The following is a 20,910-nucleotide window of genomic DNA, read 5'->3' as shown; positions in this document are numbered from 1 at the left end:
ACTACTTTGTTTACCAGCTTCAAACTGAATCTCTGGTTTTGGCTGTCTTAAAAATGACTGAAATAATCATTAAAAGTTCTCAATATTTTCTAGTTATGTGAGACAACTTGGTATGAATGCTTTAAGCATATTAATAAGTGATCATGATTGATTTCCTTTTTTAAAAAAAAATATTTTTCAAGTAATTTATACAGTGGCTTTGGGAACATAGTTGCAGCCTCATCTGTTCATGGAGGTGTGTAGAGAATCAACTTAGAAAAATATCTTTTTTTTTTTTACTGTTGGAAAATATCAGTGATATATTTAGGCTTCAAAAACATTTGCACTGAATAGATTTGCAAGTTTGGGAGAAAACTTAATGTTATTTCTTAAAACACTGCAGGTGGTGGAGTTGCTGCTAGCTCGAGGGGCAAACAAAGAGCATAGGAATGTTTCTGATTACACACCTTTAAGCCTCGCTGCTTCTGGTGGCTATGTGAACATTATCAAGATTCTGCTAAATGCTGGGGCAGAAATAAATTCCAGGCAAGTTCCCTTTTCACCCTTCTTATGGGTCTTTACCCTTTCCAAAAGGATTTCTTGACAAATATGTGGAGCAAAATTTTCTCTTATTTACCTGGTTGCAATGTCTTGTTTAGTTTGTATTAGGCTTCTTTGCCATTAAGTTAGAATCTAAAGGTTTTGCCTCTGGTTTTTGAATACTCTTAACTTTCCATCTCCCTTAATGTGTTAACTTCTTTCCTGCATCATGCTATTGATCTTCTTTGTTCAAAGATAGAAATCTTTCTTTTTGCTCTGATTGGCATGCTGGTTTGAAATTAGTTCTGGGTTGCATGAATAAAGTGTGTTACTCCTTTGTAGTTTAAGGAAAGCTTTTTTTGTGTCTGTATGCATGTATATAACGCTTTTGCATCCTTGGGGAGGTAGAAAATAGCTCAGCCATGCATTGCATAAGTCAAAGGCCAAGCAAAAGTCATCATAAGATATACCTTTAAATTTGCAGGAGTTAAAAGGTAATGTGCACAGTATCTGTAAATAGAATCATTTGTCCTTAATAGTGCCACTATGAAGAACCTTTTATAGTTTCAGTAATAGTTGCTGTGTAGCTGTTCTTCTGGTCTCAGATATGTACTCTGTCTTCACTATTTTGTTAAAGTCATTTCAGAAATGTGATTATGATTGAAAATTTTTTTTTCCTCTTTCAGAACTGGTAGCAAATTGGGTATTTCTCCCTTAATGTTGGCAGCCATGAATGGGCATACTGCTGCTGTCAAGCTATTACTGGACATGGGATCTGATATAAATGCCCAGATAGAGACCAACAGAAATACAGCACTGACTCTGGCTTGTTTCCAAGGGAGAACTGAAGTGGTTAGCCTTCTGCTTGATAGAAAAGCAAATGTGGAACATAGAGCAAAGGTAGGGAGCAAATAGCTGAATAAGTCTCTGAAAAGAGATGTTTGGAAGTCATGACTTCTCTGTGGTCTTTCTTGTCTTTTGTGCAACTTAAGTGAGCTAGAGAATTTCATGTCTGCCATGGATCCGTTATGTATTTCTGAAGCCATCTAGAAAAAGACTATTGTAGGGAAAAATTATGGCTTCACTCAGAGGTAGTATTTTGGAGGTCACACAGTTCATCAAAATATGTGTTTTTTCTGAACCCTTAATTAAGCTTCAGGTGCTTACAAGCATAAGAACATAGTAATTCATCAAGTGGAAAAAAAAATAGAAGTATCTAATGTATTAAAAAAAAAAAAGCCAGTGTCTTTGCCTAGATATAGAATCATTTTGGTTGGAAAAGACCTTTAAGATCATAGAATCCAACCCTTCCCCATGGTCTAATCTCTTTTGTCTGGCATCTGCTTATATTGACAGTGGTGATGCAGAATTGAAAGTGAATATGCATGTTTTAAAGTCGTTCAGTTGACATTGACTCTTTAAGTTGAAGGAAAGACTGTCCACTAGAAAAATGGCTAGAATATTGAGGGGGGAGAAGAAAGAGGCCTGCCACAGATGTGGAATTCTCTTCTTCTTTCCCATTGTACTTAGTCATTGCCACAGCACAGCTCAAAAAGGACCTACATAGTACTGATCGCTGCTAGGTATTCTTCTGCTAAAGTTACATGTCCCATTGACCTGGCCAGGTGGTTTCCAGATTTTACTGTGTAGGATCTCTTAATGAAGGCCAGGGATGTGATTTGTGTTATGTGGATAACAACACGGGCGATTTATGGGACTTGCACAGATAAGGATCCATCAGCACTAAGGGTTGGTTGGGTTAGTTTTGAGAAACTGTGGGCAGTGGGCTTGGACTCATTCAGCTCTGGGCAGCAGCAGAGGGATCCTGTGCACCATGCTGCTCAGTGGAAGCTCTTCATCTGCCTGAAGATGATTTCTCCTTCATAATGTCACTGAACTGTTACAAAATTGACCAGGTAACAACTGAAATCCATACAACAGAACTAGAAATATGTTGCTGGAAGTTGAAATTAATCCTGGCTCTCAAGTGAAAAATACTCTTTCCCCAAATAACTGCTAGTTTTTCCTGCTTGCTTGTTGGGTTTTTTTTTCAGACTGGTCTCACACCATTAATGGAAGCAGCATCTGGTGGGTATGCAGAAGTGGGACGAGTTTTGCTAGACAAAGGTGCAGATGTAAATGCTCCTCCAGTACCTTCCTCAAGAGACACAGCTTTAACCATTGCAGCAGACAAAGGGCACTACAAATTCTGTGAACTTCTCATAAGCAGGTACTGTATTTGCAAGTGTGCTGCTTGAAGAAAAACATTTTGAATATGACCTTACTTAGACTGATCTTTCCCAATATGCAATAATATTCTCCAGTTGGGGTAGGGAATAGAAAAGATTATGTGCCTGTTGACCATTGCTATGTATTTTTATTTATCAGAAGTTATTAAAGTTTTCTTTGGTGTTAGAATACTTGCTTTTGCCTGAATGGGCTGATTCAGTTTTTCCTGTCTCACTGAATTGGGAATGTTAGAAATAAAACAATTTATTGTGAAGTTCACGTATATAGTACCTGTAATCATGACACGTTGCCGTTTTAGATGGTAGTGTTAAGTCCTTAAAGAACAGAAGATGTGCACAAAAGATATGTCTTATATGATTTCAGTTTTAGATGGGTCACACTGCACATTCAGTGTAATTATGTTTCCTGAGCAATGTTTGCGTATTTCATTTTCCAAATAGCAGCACTGCTTGTAGGCTTGCATTTGAAAGTTTCAAGCTTTTCTGAGTAAGCTAATAAAGAACACAGTGTCCTGGTAGATGGGAGTTAACGAAGTAATTAGGGGAGCTTCAGAAACATCTGACACTGTGACTTACAGTATTAAAAATGTTTTTAGACTGAGTTGAGTCTTTCTGACACTGTCAAAAAGCTAAAAATATAGTTTTGGAAATTGAAGCACTCTGTAAATGCATATGTTACATGTAAGAATGAGCATTGAGTTTCACCTTGTTGTTCTTATGTTGCATGTCCAGTTGAAACATCAAATGAAAATTGGTCCAGTGTTTTGAACATGTTTATTTTTGTAGAGGAGCTCACATTGATGTACGTAACAAGAAGGGGAATACTCCACTGTGGCTAGCAGCAAATGGAGGGCATCTGGATGTTGTCCAGCTGTTAGTTCAAGCTGGAGCCGATGTGGATGCTGCTGACAACAGGAAAATAACTCCTTTGATGGCAGCCTTTCGAAAGGTAGAATGTGAAGTTCAGCTTTGGTCTTAGTATTGTCTTGATCATCCCTATACAGCTATAATAAATAGAATAATAAATAATAAATAAATAATAATAAATAGAACGTAGCTGACAGAAATGATGTATTTAAAAATATGTGAACAAATTTTAATATTTGGCATTGAATCTCCAAAAATAGTTGTATGTGTCACCTCTATAATATCTGGGTTAAGTTCTAGTAGAGATTCGCTTTATAGGCACTTCACTGTGGCTGGTTCTCATAGGTCTTTTGAGAGGTGAAAATTGCAGTGTATTTGTGCAGAGAGGGGGCAATATGCTGGGTGGGAGATTGGATTGGTTTCTGATGCAAGGAGAGGATGAGGATTTTTGAAAAAATAGTGTATTTTAGCTCATTTTGACTCCAGACATAATTGTTGCTTGCAAGGGAGTGTAGTTCTAGTACTGCAGTACTCGAAGAATTGCAGATGACTGTACGAACCTGCAACTGTAAGTTACCAGAGCCAGACACATAAAAACTACTGAAATAAGACACAAGCATATGAAAGTATGACTAGAGTAAGGGCAACCTTGACAACAGGTATTCTAATTGCTTGTGTTTTCTTTCCTCATAAATGTGAAGAATCACGTTGCACTAGAGAGGAGGTGACAGTTATTTAAAAAAAAAAAAGGCATTGAAAAATCAGTAGAGTTTATTAGCAAACCAGAACCAACTGACCTGATATAAAATGACTTCCTTGAAATTTCTCTTTCAGGGTCATGTAAAAGTGGTGCGCTATCTAGTGAAAGAAGTAAACCAGTTTCCATCAGACTCTGAATGCATGAGATACATAGCAACAATTACTGATAAGGTGAGATTGTTAAAAAATATTTGAGAAGGAATAATGCTGTGTTTCAGCTTTAGAGTAGGTGGTATTGAATGGTCTTTTAATTTCTGGCACACCAGATTTCAGCCAAATGATGAGTCCCCTTGGAATTTTTTTGAAAAAAAAAAAAAAGGCAAAAAATGGGAGCATGCAGCCACAGTAACTTGTATACCTCTGTGCTGTGAGAACAGTAGGAAAGGTGATGTTATTATGCATACTTATTTTCAGGTGTTGTCCCAGTCATTATCTCAGCTTTGCATTCCTCCCTGTTGAGTACATTTGTACTGCATTTATGATGGCTTTGGCAGTGAGGTACAGGTAACAGAATGAACTGCTAAGAACGCATGTAAGCTTAAGTGTGAAGATTCACAGTCTAATAAAAAAAGTTTGTACTAGGATGAAGACAGAAAACAAACTTGATGGCAAACTAATTTATTGTAGCTTATTAAGTGGAGTGCTGCTTTTCCCTGTGGAAATTCTCCTGTATTTTTTCACCTTCAGTTCAGATGAACAGGGCAAAAACTCTTGTAGTGGGAGAAATGGGAAGAGCAGCTGGTGCAGAAATATGGGTGTGATGCCTCTATCTTTTTCCCAGTTCTCTGGGCTGCAACTGACTTTTCTTCTTTCTGGGGGTCAACTTCTGATGGGCATGTTGAGACTGAAGGAGTGCTAGTATTTAAATTAGCATGTGTTTTATTGCCAGTGACTGGAACCACTGCCTGCTTCCATGATGCTAGGCAACCTATGCATTTGAACATTTTTACTGCTATGCAACCAGTATAGGTTTGTGAGTAGTACTAAAATACTAAAGTATTTCCAAAGTGTTTTAAAAAAAAAAGTAAACTTTATGATATTTTTATTTCTGCCATTGCTTTACCTTTCAGACTTTTCCCCTTTTATTTCATAAAATATGTTTGTCTTTATAAAAGGCATTGGTTATAAACAGCCTTTGTACTGTTTGTAGCACACTGTGACATAGATTATTGATTGCATGTCATACCTGTGACCATTTTGCAAGGTTGTGTTTAAAGAGAAACTTACTGGAAGGAATTTTAAATTATCCCTTAAACTCTCCCATGCAAGTAGTGCAACAGTCATGACACTACAAGTGTAAGCTTCAGAGCATATATTCAAACACATGCAGTCTTACTTTTTCAAACAGTAGGTTGTCATACTTTATAATTTTAGGAGATGCTGAAGAAGTGCCACCTCTGTATGGAATCCATTGTTCAAGCCAAAGATAGACAGGCTGCTGAAGCCAACAAAAATGCAAGCATTCTTTTAGAGGAATTGGACTTGGAGAAGGCAAGTTGAAAGAGCTTGGATTTTTGAATGTTTATTTGATAAAATTCCGATTTCATGTTCCTTCAAGATAAGATCTGTGAAAGTGCCTAATAAAGTATAGGAATATGTGTAATTATCAGTATTTGGGTGTCTAGAACTGAACATCTGGTTGTTCAGGTAATCTTTGAACTTTGCTTTTGGACTGTTACTCAGATAAATTGGATCAAGAAACTCCAATGTAACTATTTCCTTTTTGGAGTAATATTGTACCAAAAAAAAAGGAATTCTGAGTAGAATTTTTTTAGTCAAGTGTATTATAGACAGGCATTTTCTAGTCCTGTAGGTATGGATTTCATGTCTAAACCATGTTTTGTGTCTTAAATATAAAAAAAGTACTAATAATTTTAATAGAAACCATAGTACTGTAGTAGAAGTGTAATGGAAAAATCAAAGGGCGACTATAGTGTCAAACAAGCACGTACCTTTTATTAAAGATAGCTGAAATTCTTTCATGTTCTGATCTTCGAAAGGGAGATTGGTGGTGTTTGGAGTGTACTGCTGAGACATACAACATTACATGAAGAATCCTGAAAATACATCTTGGAAAATTCTGACTTAATTTTGTATGGTATCTGCCCTATGATTCTACACTAACCTTCTCTTAACATGAGTGAACAATCTGAAGTCATGGGGGATGGGAGAAGTGCCTGAGGACTGGAGGAAAGCAAATGTCACTTCAGTCTTCAAAAAGGGCAAGAAGGAGGATCCGGGTAACTATAGATCTGTCACCCTCACCTCCATCCCTGGAAAGATTATGGAACAACTTAACCTTGGAGCCATGTCAAGGTGTATCAAGGATAAGAGGGTCACTAGGGGCAGTCAGAATGACTTCACCAAGGGGAAGTCATGCTTGACCAACTTCATAGCCTTTTATGAGGACATAACCAGGTGGATAGATGATGGTAAAGCAGTGGATAAGGTCTATCTTGATTTCAGTAAAGCATTTGACACAGTCTCCCACAGCATCCTCACAGCTAAACTGAGCAAGTGCGGTCTGGATGATTGGGTAGTGAGGTGGACTGTGAACTGGCTGAAGGAAAGAAGCCAGAGAGTTGTGGTCAATGGAACAGTGTCTAGTTGGAGGCCTGTATCTAGTGGAGTACCTCAAGGGTCAGTACTGGGACCAGTGTTATTCAATATATTCATCAGTTACTTCGATGAGGGACTAGAGTGCTCTGTCAGCAAGTTTGCTGATGACACCAAGCTGGGAGCAGTGGTTGACATGCCATAAGGCTGTGCTGCCATCCAGCGAGACCTGGACAGGCTGGAGAGTTGGGCGGGGAAAAATGTAATTAAATATAACAAGGGCACGTATAGAGTCTTGCATCTGGGCAAGAACAACTCCGGGTTCCAGTATAAGCTGGGGAATGACCTATTAGAGAGCAGTGTAGGGGAGAGGGACCTGGGGGTCTTGGTGGACAGCAGGATGGCCATGAGCCAACACTTGTGCCCTTGTGGCCAAGAAAGCCAATGGCATCCTGGGATGTATTAGAAGGGGGGTGGTTAGTAGGTCGAGAGAGGTTCTCCTTCCCCTCTACTCTCCCCTGGTGAGACCACATCTGGAATATCATGTCCAGTTCTGGGCCCCTCAGTTCAAGAAGGAGAGGGTCCAGCGCAGAGCCACAAAGATGGTGAAGGGAGTGGAGTATCTCACTTAGGAGGAAAAGCTGAGGGAGCTGGGTCTCTTTAGCTTGGAGGAGAGACTGAGGGGTGACCTCATTAATGTTTATAAATATATAAAGGGTGAGTATCACGAGGATGAAACCAGGCTCTTCTCGGTGACAACCCATGATAGGACAAGGGGCAGTGGGTGCGAACTGGAACATAGGATGTTCCACTTAAATATGAGAAGAAACTTCTTCTCAGTGAGGGTAGCAGAGCACTGGAACAGGCTGCCCAGGGAGGTTGTGGAGTCTCCTTCTCTGGAGTCATTCAAAACCCACCTGGACACCTTCCTGTGTAACCTCATCTAGGTGTTCCTGCTCTGGCAGGGGGATTGAACTAGATGATCTTTTGAGGTCCCTTCCAATTCCTGACATTCCGTGAAATACATAAAAATACGGATCATAGAGAATTTAGCTGAATTTCTTGAAATGCATGGGACATATTGTAATCCTATTCTGTGTGCCTGACTTTGTAGCTAAGGGAAGAAAGCAGGAGACTGGCTTTGGCTGCCAAAAGAGAGAAAAGAAAAGAGAAGAGGAGGAAGAAAAAAGAAGAGCAAAGACGAAAACTGGAAGAAATAGAAGCAAAAAATAAAGAGAATTTTGAACTTCAAGCTGCTCAGGAGAAAGAGAAGCTAAAAGCAGAAGGTACTTGAAAATATTTGCCTTATTTTTGCAACATGGCCTTGATTTTACTCCTAGTATTAAAAATGTCTTTTCTTATCAAAACTGGAATGCAGCCTTTCTTATGGTCTGCTGAGCATTCCTTTTATTTATGTTTTCTATTAAGCCTGTAGATCAGAGTGGTGACTTTTTTGGTGTCTTGCTGTGACTTGGAGCTGCTAACATCAGCTCCAGTGAGAGGTTCAGGTTAACTTTACAATGGGGGTAGTATCAGCTTGTTTTGCTTCCAGGTCCCAATACTTAAAACCAGATGAAAAAAATGGCAACATGGAAGTTGCAAATATCTATCATTGTCTTATCCATTGAAACCTGGCTCTTTTGTATCTTGTGGCAATGAGTTTCATATGTGTACTGTGAAATGGTTTTCACTGTGTTGCCTCTGCCATTCTGAAAGACAGGGAAGAAGTGGGCTTTTTTGTTGTTGGTTTGTGTGCTTGTTAATTGTTTGCGTCTCTGTCTTTCCCTGAATTCAGTTTCACATTTGTTAAATTGCTGCTGCATTTGTTCCATGTTAGGGAAATTTTATGAGCTAGCATAAACAAGGGGGAGAGGCTCTATGGGATATGATGTGTGTAATAGTTTTACAGCTAAATTAGTACTACTTTTTTTTTTTTTTTTTTTACTCTTCCATCAGATGATCCTGAGGTCCCAACAGAGCCTCCGAGTGCTACCACTACAACCACCATTGGTATATCTGCAACTTGGACAACTTTAGCAGGTTCCCATGGGAAGAGGAATAATACCATCACCACAACAAGTTCCAAAAGGAAAAACAGGAAAAACAAAGTAACCCCTGATAATGTTCAGATTATATTTGATGATCAACTTCCAATTTCCTATAGCCAACCAGAAAAAGTGAATGGTGAATCCAAGAGCAGCAGTACTAGTGAAAGTGGTGATAGTGACAATATGAGGATTTCCAGCTGTAGTGATGAAAGCAGCAATAGCAACAGCAGCCACAAAAGTGACAATCATTCTTCCACAGCTGTTCCTAACACACAGAGCAACAAAAAGCAACCATCAGTTCTTGTCACTTGTCCAAAGGATGAGAGAAAAGCAGTTACTGGCAAATCATCTGTAAAGTAAGTTCCTGTGACCATGCATACAATTTCAAGATGGTCGTTGCCCTTTGTTTGAAAATTGCACCCTTGTCGTCATGGACATGTGTTCTTAAATCAGTTATTAGGAAGTGGATGAGGCAACGTGTCCCTGCTGTAGTTTGTATAAATATTGTTGCAGTATGAATTTGAACTTAGTAGGTTCTGAAGCAAGAACCTTCATTACAAATATGGAATTGGAGAATTGTTGGGGTGTTTTGAGATGTAAGCGTTTAAATTCAAGTAGCTTCTTAATAATACTGCTTTTGTACTAAAAGAGAAAATGGGTAGGTGGGCAATGAATAATGAGCAAAATGCAAGTCAGCCTTCTTGATGATATTTTTTTTTTTTTTGGTGACTGCATATTAACAGCACTTGGTTTCTTTTAAAGGTTGTCTGAAGTTATTAGTGAAGTGACGAGTAATTCCTTGTCTACTTCCACAAAATCTGGTCCTTCTCCCCTTTCTTCTCCAAATGGAAAACTCACCATTGCCAGTCCTAAACGTGGTCAGAAAAGGGAAGAAGGATGGAAGGAAGTTGTGAGAAGGTGAGCAAGACATTCCTCTGACTCCCTTTGGTTCATGTCATTTTTCAAAATGTTTTGTCTAGTGTAGCCCTCTGTGAGATTACTGAATGTGTTTATTTCTAGTAGACTTAATGTGTTTCATAAAACTGCTGCTACATGGGTTGAGTCTTTATATAGTTGTTTTGACTAACCAGCTTCATGCCATTGTTCATGTTGTTTGCTTTTTGTATAGATCCAAGAAGGTTTCTGTTCCATCAACCGTAATTTCCAGAGTCATTGGCAGAGGAGGATGTAACATCAATGCAATACGTGAGTGCACCGGAGCGCACATAGACATTGACAAACAGAAGGACAAAACTGGTGATAGAATAATAACTATAAGGTAAGCAGGCCTCTTGATTTGCATATTCTGCGAGGATTTTTTCATTGTAGCACATGCTTCTGTGTAGAAAAATGAAAAGGCTTGACCTCCTTATCTTTTGCAATATGGCTTTGAGACAGTCAGTTCTTTGAGGCAGGGGACACAAATGGGATGGGGAAACAGAGAACAGCTGCCAGTTGGTACCATCGTGTTTCTACAAAAGACGACTTGTGAGATAAAGTGGAGGAGGCATAAACGTGGGACTCCTTTTAAACTTGTCTAGATTGGTCTAAATATATAGGTGTATATAGGGAAGCAGACTTCGTAACCACTTGGGTTTCGGGGGGGTTAGGCTCCTCGACTTGATCTTAAATCATCTGTAAGAACATGCCCAGTGCAGTTTTCAGATAGGATCTAACCTTCCTTCTGTCATGTTAACACAGTGGATGTTTGAGATACTTTGCTGTAATGTAAATTCTTTAGATGCGCTTTTGTTTTTCCCTTCCATTTGTAGGGGTGGCACGGAATCAACAAGACAGGCCACGCAGTTGATCAATGCTCTGATAAAAGATCCAGATAAGGAAATCGATGAACTTATTCCAAAGAACCGCTTGAAAAGTTCAGCTGCAAACTCCAAAATAGGGTTGTCAACACCTGCTGCCTCTACAGCTGCTAACAGTTCTCTCGTGGGCCTCAAAGTGACCACTGTAGCTGCTTCGTCAACATCTCAGACTGCCTCTGCACTCACTGTGCCTACAATTTCTTCTGCATCCACTCACAAAACCATTAAGAACCCAGTGAATAATGTGCGGCCTGGCTTCCAAGTTTCTCTTCCATTAGCATATCCTCCTCCGCAGTTTGCACATGCTTTACTTGCTGCTCAGACTTTCCAGCAAATCCGTCCACCTCGGTTGCCCATGACACACTTTGGAGGTACTTTCCCACCAGCTCAGTCCACATGGGGTCCGTTTCCTGTTCGGCCATTGAGCCCTGCAAGAGCTGCCAACTCACCTAAACCTCATGTGATGCCTCGCCATAACAGTCAGAACAGCAGCGGTTCTCAGGTGAATTCAGCAAGTTCTTTGACAACTAGTCCAACAGCTACAACGAGTACAAGTTCAGTAGCTTCTACTGTGCCTGGTTCTTCTGCAAATGGCAGTCCAAGTTCACCTTCAGTCAAAAGACAGCTTTTTGTCACAGTTGTGAAGACATCAAATGCCACAACGACCATGGTGACAACAACACCGAGTAACACAAGTACAGCACCTACGAATGCCACGTATCCAGTTCCTACTGCCAAAGAACACTACCCTGCATCTTCCCCATCGTCTCCTTCTCCTCCTGCACAGCCGACAGGTGTTTCCAGAAACAGTCCTTCTGACTGCACAGCAACCTCTCCAAATAAAGGTGCACCTTCGTCTGATCCAGAAGTGGGTAGTCCACCAGCAGTGGAAATGAGCAGCTCAACCAGCAGTAGGCAGCCCAGTTCTGGTACCAGCAGCTCATCTGTGCACCCTGTTCAGCAGCAGCCTCCTGGAGCTCCTCTGCAAGAGGCAAGAGCCCCTCTTCAGCAACCTCAGGTTCCTACACCAGATCCTCGAATGGTTGTGCCTCCAAATTTAGCAGTGACAAGCTCATCTGCTCCTGTGGCAGGTCCAACAAATGCCCCGATGACCTATCCCATGTCTCAGACATCAGTAGGGTCTTCTCAGCCTGCAGCTAAGATGGAAACCCCAGCCATCAAACCACCTGTCCACGGAACCAGCAGTGTCCATAAGACTCCAGCTCATGTGCAAAATGCTTCTGTCGCAGTCCTCAATGTTAATCACATCAAAAGGCCCCACAGTGTTCCTTCTTCAGTGCAGCTTCCTTCTACCTTAAGTACACAAAGTGCTTCTCATAATTCAGCCCATCCAGCAAACAAGTCTGTGGGTAACAATTTCAGTGCTACTTTACCATTTGGGCCCTTCAGTACATTGTTTGAAAACAGTCCTTCATCTGCTCATGCCTTCTGGGGTGGTTCTGTAGTTTCATCTCAGACAACACCAGAGTCTATGCTATCAGGAAAGTCTTCATTTTTGCCAAATTCAGATCCTTTACATCAGTCTGATACTTCCAAAGCCCCAGGTTTTAGGCCGCCATTACAGAGGCCACCTCCAGGTCCCTCAGGTAAGTCTGTGTTTTGTGTTCATACTTTAATAAACGTTTAACTAAACTGCTATGTGTTTTCGTTTTGAATGCATAACAGTTTCTGTCAGCTGTTGTGGTAGTTTGTAGTAAATTGCTGCCTCACCTGCAAAGAAAGGGTGCTGTTGCATAGCTTATTGTTGTTTCTGTAAGCAAAGTTAGTTCATCTTTGTTTTAAAGTTCCACCTGTTGAATCTAATTGCTATTTTGCAGCTGATAAATTTGATGAAAGTTGAGCTGAGACATTCTTTTATGCCATGCCACTCTATTATTCTGTCACAGCTGAATAATAAAACATTTCAGTGTTGTTTCCACCTCCCTTCCCCACCACCAGCTAGTAACTACTCTAGTTGGTGATAACATGCTTTTTGTCCTTAGACTGCAGAAAAATACACAACCTCTTCCAAACGTTAGGTTTAGACAAAACTTTGTGTTTTGATGTGTATTCATTGAGAGACATGTGTGTTCTCTTAAATACTAAATTAAATAAGGTTAATTTGACTTGGTGAAATTTGTAGTGAGATGTTTAGCCTGCTGTGCAAGCTGAGGCCAAGGAGTTGTCACAGAACTTTTCTGTAGCCTCCGGAAAGGACACACAATTTGTACTATCTCTGCCTGTTTCAGTAGGACCTGTGAGTTGTTTATGAAGTTGCTTATGAATGTGGAGATGTAACAGATTTTGTAAATGTAAAATTTTCTATATTTTGTGAACAACATGGTGTTGAGGCATTAGAGGCAACCTCCATGAGTTTTGCCAACTTAATATACTTGTTAGCATTTTGACATTTGCACACTTGGACACTGTGTATCACTTGCATATACTTGTTGGTTCCCGAGTAAAAGCAGTGCTCTACCGTGGTCCTGCTGTTGTATCAGCAATTTTTCTTTTGGAAAGCTGCAAATACAATAAATTAAGTTCGATATGTCCATAGCATCAGGAAGAGTTACATAAGTCCATAGGAAAGTAGCCCGAGAGCCCAAAAAACTTCACAAAAAAAAAAAAGGTTGTGTCTTGATAAAGAACAATGCAGAGGAGGCAGGTGCTGTTTGATTCTTCTGTCTGTCACTGGTTAAGGGTTGGTTGTAAATCTTCTGTCTTTAGCTTTATGAATAGGAGAAAGATGCAAATGCCGCAGCAGTTGGGTGGTAGCAAGCTTCTGTAACAGTTTTGGAACTTAATATTTTAAGATTTTATTTTTTCACTTATTCACTGAGGAGAATATTAAGGGGGTATTTTATTAAGCCAGTTGGTCTTAATGAAATATAATTTTCTAAAGCAAATGGGTCCATCGTTGGAAAAAAAACACTTAACTGTGGATTGTGTATATAGAGATTATTCTCCTGTAAAATAAATAACAAATGGAGAAAGTATTCAAATCTTTAATATTATTTCCACTGTTCTTGGTACAAAAATCGTACTTACTATACCTGCAAAATTTAAATAACAGGTTAATAAAATGTTACTCATTAATTCTGTTACTTTCCAATGTCCAGTTACATCAGAAAATGTACTGAATTCCCTTAATTGATTTCCATTCAAGGTACCTGCATGATACATAGATCAAGAATGTTGCTTATGTCATTTTTAAAAAAAAAAAAAAGCAACAAGAAAAAACACAAAGCTAAAAAATGAAAAAACCCAACCTAACAAAAATTGATTTGATTAGTTTTCCTTCTTTATGGGACACCTCTTTACAGAGAAGTCACTTATTCCAATTTCTCTCACAGGTATTGTCAGTATGGATTCACCCTATGCTTCTGTAACACCTTCTTCTACACACTTGGGTAATTTTGCTTCAAACCTTTCAGGAGGTCAGATATATGCACCTGGGACACCTCTTGGTGGAGCACCTGCAGCTGCTAATTTTAGCAGACAGCATTTTTCCCCACTTAGTTTATTGCCTCCATGTTCATCAGCATCAAATGGTGAGTTCTAGTCAGTGGGAAACTAGTTGAGAACAGTTGTACAACTCAAGTGGACTCATGTACTGCCTGTTTTAGATGGGCTTTACTAGTTAGGCTATTTTTTAACTTCAGAGGTTTAGATATGTGTTAAACCTTTATGCAGTCACAGTTTTTTGACATAAAATTTTGCTGTGGAAGTTCTGATCTCTAGTGTGCTTTTTTTCTTTTTTTAAACAGTTATGGTTTTGTTGTGCTACTTGGGAGATCCTTATTCTTGTTGTAATTAACTTTGGACTGTTAAAGTACATGATATTCTTTTAGTCACCTTACAAGGTGACTGAAATGTTGGATTTTGGTTTGTGAAGGTAATACTCCAAGTGTGAGTTGTGTAAACTATGTAATGATCTTTTACTACAATTAGCTTTGTTGTGGCGATTGGTTAGTGTTTCTGACATTCTTAAAACAGAACTGTGTAATGTATTCCAGCAGAAGATACTTAAGGCAAGTTCTTGTACCGTCCTCCATGGTTGGCCCCTGCAGTTTCATCTACATGGTTCTTTGGACAGAAAAAAAATAAGCTGTTGAGTGGTGGCTTATTCAGGGAACAAGTTAGTTGGTTTTCCTGGCAAGGATAATACTAAACAAGTGAAAAAAGCCCACAGAGAATGAAACAAGATTTTTAAAAAATATGTATATAATAAAGTAAATTAAAAAGATAAACAAACAACCCCAAACAAAATCAAAACAACAAACAAACAAACAAACACCAGCCAAACAACAACATGGGACTGTTGCAGTGATGCTTTTGGATATACTTCTTAAACCCTCTGTTGCTAATATGAAGTAACAGTTAATATTTTGAATTTTCTGTTGTGATCAGCTGCAGTGTATGTCAAGTAGCTGAGCTGGCAGGGCATGGTAATAATTATCTGAGAGACTAAATTGATGGTGAATGTCTCTGATATGAAAGTAAAACTGCTAAATTATCTTGAAATGTTTTCTGTAGCAATCTGGCACTAACAAACCCCCCATTTTGACTTGTTTGATGCATGTCTTGATACTAAAGGATAGGTTTATGGTGACTTGAGATGATCTGGCTGTTATTACTAAGTGTTCTCACTGCTTTTCTTGCAGAATCTCCTGCTCAGTCGGTGTCTTCTGGAGTAAGAGCAACATCTCCCACCCCTTCAGCAGTGTCCTTGGGATCAGAAAAATCTAGTAATGTTTCACAGGACAGAAAAGTTCCTGTTCCTATTGGGACTGAACGGTCTGCACGTATTAGACAAACTGGAAGTTCTACTCCATCTGTTATTGGGAGCAACTTAGCTGCTCCAGTGGGACATAGTGGTATCTGGTCCTTCGAAGGTATAGGTGGCAGTCAAGGTATGTAGTGCTAATAGGTGTCTCTGTGCTTGCAGATAACCAATAATATTGTGTTTTCATAACTTGCCTTTGGAGCCGAAGGATGATGTAGAAGTGAGTGCCTTAAAATAAAGGAGTGCTTTTTCTGAAGGAGTTGTAGCACTCACTTGTGTTTGCCCTCCAGTCCACTTAATTGTGTTTGAACAAGGTCTCAGAAAACCTCAGAGGTCCTGGCTGTGAACATTTGTTACTCAAAGCAAGAAATAACAGGGAAAATGAAACCATAGGGTTTACATGGAAGAACTGAGTGAGGATCATGTGATGTGTATTTTCTTTTTGTTGATAAACAGATGCTATTGTACGAAAGTATTTAATCTTTTAGTTCATAGCCAAAATGCAACCTTTTGTCATGAGAATAATAATATTTGTTTTCCTGAATTGGTGGTATTCAATATGTGAGTCTTGTTCTTTCAAGTTATGCCATGTGCATTTTACTAATGCAAGACTCTCGGCTCTCCTGTAGAATTCAATATTTAAGAACTCATGGAAAACTTTCGTTATTTGATGGGACAGCACTTCTCAGCAAACACTTCGGAAGTTTTGGATGCACTTTATAGGAGATTGCTGAATTTGTTTCAAGTTGGTTTTTGGGGGTTGTTTTTTATGTGGTATTTTGTTTGCTTGAGATGAGGAGGGGAGGGAATCCTGAGATGATGCTGGATCGTACCTCTGGAGGTTATCTCAATCTCCTGCACAAAGTAAAATTTGCTATGAGGTCAGATGGGCTTGCTGAGGGTCTGAACCTATCTGCTATTGAAAGCTTTCGAGGATTAAAACTGCTAAACTTCTTTGAACAACCTGTTCCACTGCTTCTCTGAGGAGTCCAAACAGCTTAGGGGTTTAGTAGACTGTGCACATGCTTTGCGTGCAATGAGTATATTGTCTTGGTTTTGCTTCCCTAAATACAAAATAGATAACATGTATCCAAAGCTGGTTTTAATTCCTCTAACAGTTGTTTTTTCTTTCTCCTCCCTCTTCCCCCTTCGTCCTCCCCCCATCTTCCTCCCTCTTCTTCATCTTCTTCCATCTGTGTAGTGAGCAGCCATTCATCTTGAAGGCTTTAGAAATTCAGTATTTTTATGTGCATGGTCTAGGTATAAAAGTTGTGCTTTGTCTTTGCTTTGCTTTTGTAATGCTGCTTTCTTTTTACTTCAAGGTTTTGTTGTTTTGCGGTTCGGAATGGATTGGCTCTTGTTGAGTATTGGGATGGCTTAATAAATGTTTCTGTATTCCTTCTCTGATTGTCATCCCCATACTAATTTGCTTACATACCAAGCTGCCTTTAATGAATTCCTGTGATTAGAACGTGAACACATGGCTCTAGCTGATCATTTTCTGATTTTGCTTTTCAAAAGTACTTCTGTCTCTTAGCTCATTCATGAAAGAATTCTAATGAATTAGAGCAAATAGCCTTCATAGCATACATACCTCTTTCACAGCACCAAAAGGGCAAGGAATTGAGGTTTTTGGAGGAGGAAGAAGTTAGCACAAATGCCATCTTTCCCTTTCAAATGAAGGAAAATTGTAGAGGTGGTGCTTTGGTTGCATGTAACTGTTCATAACTCCTTGCTCAGGTGTTACTCTTAAGTACAGGTGCCATTTCTGATGGCTCTCCAATCTACATGCACCTCTGTTTTTAATGCAGGTGGATGCACAAGAGCTGTAAGCTGAGCAAATATCACTTTTAGAAATGGTACAATGTAAACATTTATCCTGGAAAAGGGGTGGTTTAATGCTATTCCTGTGTTGTCTGTGGTGTTAGATAAAGTGGACTGGTGTCACAGCGGAATGGGGAGCCACATGATCCACAGGCCCATGTCTGATCCAGGGGTGTTCTCGCACCAAGCCATGGAGAGAGACAGCACAGGAATTGTAACGCCTTCTGGTACATTCCATCAACCAGTTCCTGCAGGATACATGGACTTCCCAAAAGTCGGGGTAATGACGTTCTTGGACTTGATATGTACGATACTGCTCAATTTCCCTGTCAGTGTCAGGGGCTAATGGACAACATGGAGGTATCGTTCCCTGTGTGGTTGAGTGTGTGTAAGCTAAGCACTAACTGGCCCTCAGAGTATTGTTCAAGCCTAGATCTAATAAAAAATAACTTGTCCTTGATGTAATAAATACATGCATAGAAAGGTTTTTCTTAGTGTTTCATTACTGCTTTGAGACTGATAATTTCTTTAACATTAATCCCTTTTTATATGTACAATAGTAGCAGTGTTTATGAATACATACTAATTCTTGCTTTTTTTTTTTTTTCTTTCTCCTCAGGGTATGCCTTTTTCTGTGTATGGGAATGCAATGATTCCTCCTGTAGCCCCCATCACAGATGGTACTGGAGGCCCTATGTTTAATGGGCCTCATGCTGCTGACCCATCTTGGAACTCGCTGATAAAGATGGTTTCAAATTCCACAGAAAATAATGGGCCTCAGACGGTAATATTTCCATTTTTATATTCACAATTTTGTTTTAACTTAAGAAACTATGTGGTGAAGATAAGATCCTAGCTGTTAGTAAGTAGGAAAATACCAGGTAGTGTTGCTCCTTTTGGTCATGTCTCTAAGGAGCTAATACAGCCCACATACTCATTACAGCACAAAGTCCTTTGTGCACTTACTGGCAACTTCTAAACGTGAGTCGTCTCCAAAAATAAGTGTGAATTGACCCAATAAAAATCAGCATCACTGAGTTAATATAGTTTAAAGGAGTGTGCTATATGTACTGCTGTGAACATATTTGGCCTTGGGAACTAGGAAGCTTTCTTCCCAGCTGAGCTCAGAGAAGCTGCCTATTTAATCAGAATAGAGACCAGGTTAATTAATGTAGATCAGCTTGTTTGATTGTGTTGCAGGCAAGTCTAGATACAAAAGATTGGTTTACATAGTCTATTATACTCTAAATGGTTGTGATTTCTGTCTGTGCATTTCTGTACGTGGGAAAACACAATTGATTTGCTTCTGTGTGAAAAAGCCCATTTATCTGACCTTAAGGTACGCTTTCCCATCCCAAAAAGGGAAAAGAGTAGCCATCTGTTTAAAAGACAAATAGATGAGGTTCTTAGGAACTAGAATTAGGTTATGGTTATGTGCTAGAATTAGGTTATGGTTGGACTCAGTGATCCTGAGGGTCTCTTCCAACTGAAATGATTCTGTGATTAGGTCTGAAGGGTTGTTGCTAGGCCCTGGAAGGTCTGAGGTCTTCACATTGGGAGTTAATATAGGAAGGGAGTAAGCAGCTTTTCTGTCCACTGCTCTGATCTTGCCTGGGTTATAGGCTTGTCCATGAAATATAATTTAGGTACAGCGGTTATGTTCCCCTAAACCTCTTGTTCATATTCAGGCCAGCCACCAATATTATAATGGGTCATCCATAGCTGCTGTTATGTTATAACCCGTGTTTATGTTGAATTACACTGCGAGCTTTTGTTATACTGTTATTTAATAAGATATTTCTGGACTTAATTTGCTTCAGAATCATCCAGGCTGCAAGCAGGGGCTCCCAGCTCTGGCAGACCAGAAGTGTGCAGAAGCAGCAGTCTGTTTTTTGGCCAGAGTTCATGTACTGCTCTAAAGTGGCTGGTGACCATTGTGATGTGACTTCTGATTTAGTGAGAGAACTTTGTCCACCAGAAAAGACTTTACTTATCCTTGGGTTTTCCTGGAGCTGAAGGCGGTGTTATGCATTGGAGGAAAATAATTCAAGATGCTGGAAATCAGAGTTGTGTGAGCTTCCTAAGGTAGAGGGGAAAGTCAGTCTCTTGGTCTGACAGCTGGAGGTCTTGAGGCACTGTCCTTGCAAACAATTTTGTGCATATGCAGAGTCCTGTTAAGTCTGCTTGAAGTCAGAGCTGACATGTTAGGAGGCTGTACTTTTTCCCTGTGTCTAAAAGGAAGCATTTTTCCAGTAAGACACTATAAAATATATTAGATCAGTGTTGCTGTGGTGGAGGAACCGGTGGGTGTAAATAGCACTGATTGCTTTTGTTTCACTGTTGAAGGAAAACAGTTGGGCCAGGTGAAAGGTTTTTTTTCACTAAGTAGAAAGGAAGAGTAAGGTGGAACATTTGGCCGAGGTGAACAACAAGTATAGGCAGAAGGATGAAAACCCAATTTCCCTCTTTTCTCACCTGAATTATAGCAGGATAAAACACAAATGATGAAAGTAAATCACTGTAGTTTGATTGCAGTGTTGTCTGATGCTGGGCTTTACTTCAGTGCAGTGAAAACTGTCAGCGCTGCAGTTTGACTTCTGAACTGTTTTGAGCACACGGAGAACAGTGTTAAATGAAGCTCTCTCTTTCAGGTGTGGACTGGAACCTGGACACCTCACATGAACAGTGTGCATATGAACCAGCTTGGCTGAGTGGGATCAACTTGCTAGCCTTGAGATTCCTTTTTTGCAGAGGAAACCACAAATGGCCGAAACAGTTTATGTGCTCCCAGATCATTCTACTGATGTGCTTGACTGAAGTGTGTAGGCTTTTTGCAGAAGAACTTACTAACTGACCTTTTTCTGTGAACATTGTGACTGCCCATTCCCCACCATCATACGTTTCAACTTAGTTAGCCTTTATTCTTTCCTTTCCTTTTTTTTTTTTTCCCTGACATAACTTTCTGTTGAAGCTGTTCTTTGGCTGGTTGGTTTTAGTACTGTAAACTGCTTCTGAGCAAACACAGAAATTTAGCAAAATTATGTAAACATGATCCTGAAGTTTTAGAATGGCAAATAAATGTACAATTGTTTACATAACAAATGGCTAAGCAGAAAGTAAATTTCAATATGTCAGTATAGAGGCTCTACTTTATGTAGACTTAAATTAATGTGAGATATGTACCTTCATATTCAGAAATCTGGATGTTTCCTTCATACATTAAACTATTAATAAGCATAACTTTTCTACTTGTGTAATTTAAGTACAGTACAAGAAATGGGCATTATTAGAGGGCTTTTTCCAAATAGCTGTTGGATTGTTTTCAGAAGGCATACATCAGTTGTAACCACATCCAAGGAGTTTACATTTTTCTTCTGTGGAAGGCTTTTCAGCAAAAAGCGCTTGAGAAAATAGCCTTTTGGCACATTGAGAGTCGTCTCCACATGGAACTCCCCTACTTGCCTGGTAAATGTGGTAAATGT

General features: G+C 39.6%; 1 protein-coding gene across 5 annotated transcripts in view; it reads left to right on the top strand.

Annotated features, from left to right (window-relative positions):
- The window catches only part of ANKRD17 (ankyrin repeat domain 17), a 94,655-nt gene extending 73,987 nt beyond the window's left edge, over nucleotides 1-20,668 (top strand). For 4 of the 5 annotated variants that reach the window (XM_071807900.1, XM_065837365.2, XM_065837364.2 and 1 more), the window contains exons 19-34: nucleotides 383-525; nucleotides 1,206-1,419; nucleotides 2,574-2,749; nucleotides 3,555-3,717; nucleotides 4,470-4,565; nucleotides 5,769-5,885; nucleotides 8,065-8,236; nucleotides 8,907-9,354; nucleotides 9,761-9,916; nucleotides 10,128-10,277; nucleotides 10,771-12,425; nucleotides 14,172-14,369; nucleotides 15,483-15,731; nucleotides 17,533-17,708; nucleotides 18,048-18,212; nucleotides 20,080-20,668. In XM_071807900.1, coding sequence (XP_071664001.1) covers nucleotides 383-525; nucleotides 1,206-1,419; nucleotides 2,574-2,749; nucleotides 3,555-3,717; nucleotides 4,470-4,565; nucleotides 5,769-5,885; nucleotides 8,065-8,236; nucleotides 8,907-9,354; nucleotides 9,761-9,916; nucleotides 10,128-10,277; nucleotides 10,771-12,425; nucleotides 14,172-14,369; nucleotides 15,483-15,731; nucleotides 17,533-17,708; nucleotides 18,048-18,212; nucleotides 20,080-20,139 — 4,338 coding nt within the window. In that variant the 3' untranslated portion in view covers nucleotides 20,140-20,668. The remainder of the gene's footprint in view (nucleotides 1-382; nucleotides 526-1,205; nucleotides 1,420-2,573; nucleotides 2,750-3,554; nucleotides 3,718-4,469; nucleotides 4,566-5,768; nucleotides 5,886-8,064; nucleotides 8,237-8,906; nucleotides 9,355-9,760; nucleotides 9,917-10,127; nucleotides 10,278-10,770; nucleotides 12,426-14,171; nucleotides 14,370-15,482; nucleotides 15,732-17,532; nucleotides 17,709-18,047; nucleotides 18,213-20,079) is intronic. The other variant, XM_065837366.2, reaches the window with a different exon arrangement.
- Nucleotides 20,669-20,910: the final 242 nt, after the last annotated feature.

The sequence above is a fragment of the Patagioenas fasciata genome, chromosome 4, assembly GCF_037038585.1.
Source record: "Patagioenas fasciata isolate bPatFas1 chromosome 4, bPatFas1.hap1, whole genome shotgun sequence".
NCBI lineage: Eukaryota > Metazoa > Chordata > Aves > Columbiformes > Columbidae > Patagioenas > Patagioenas fasciata.
This window is presented reverse-complemented; position numbering and strand designations above follow the sequence as displayed.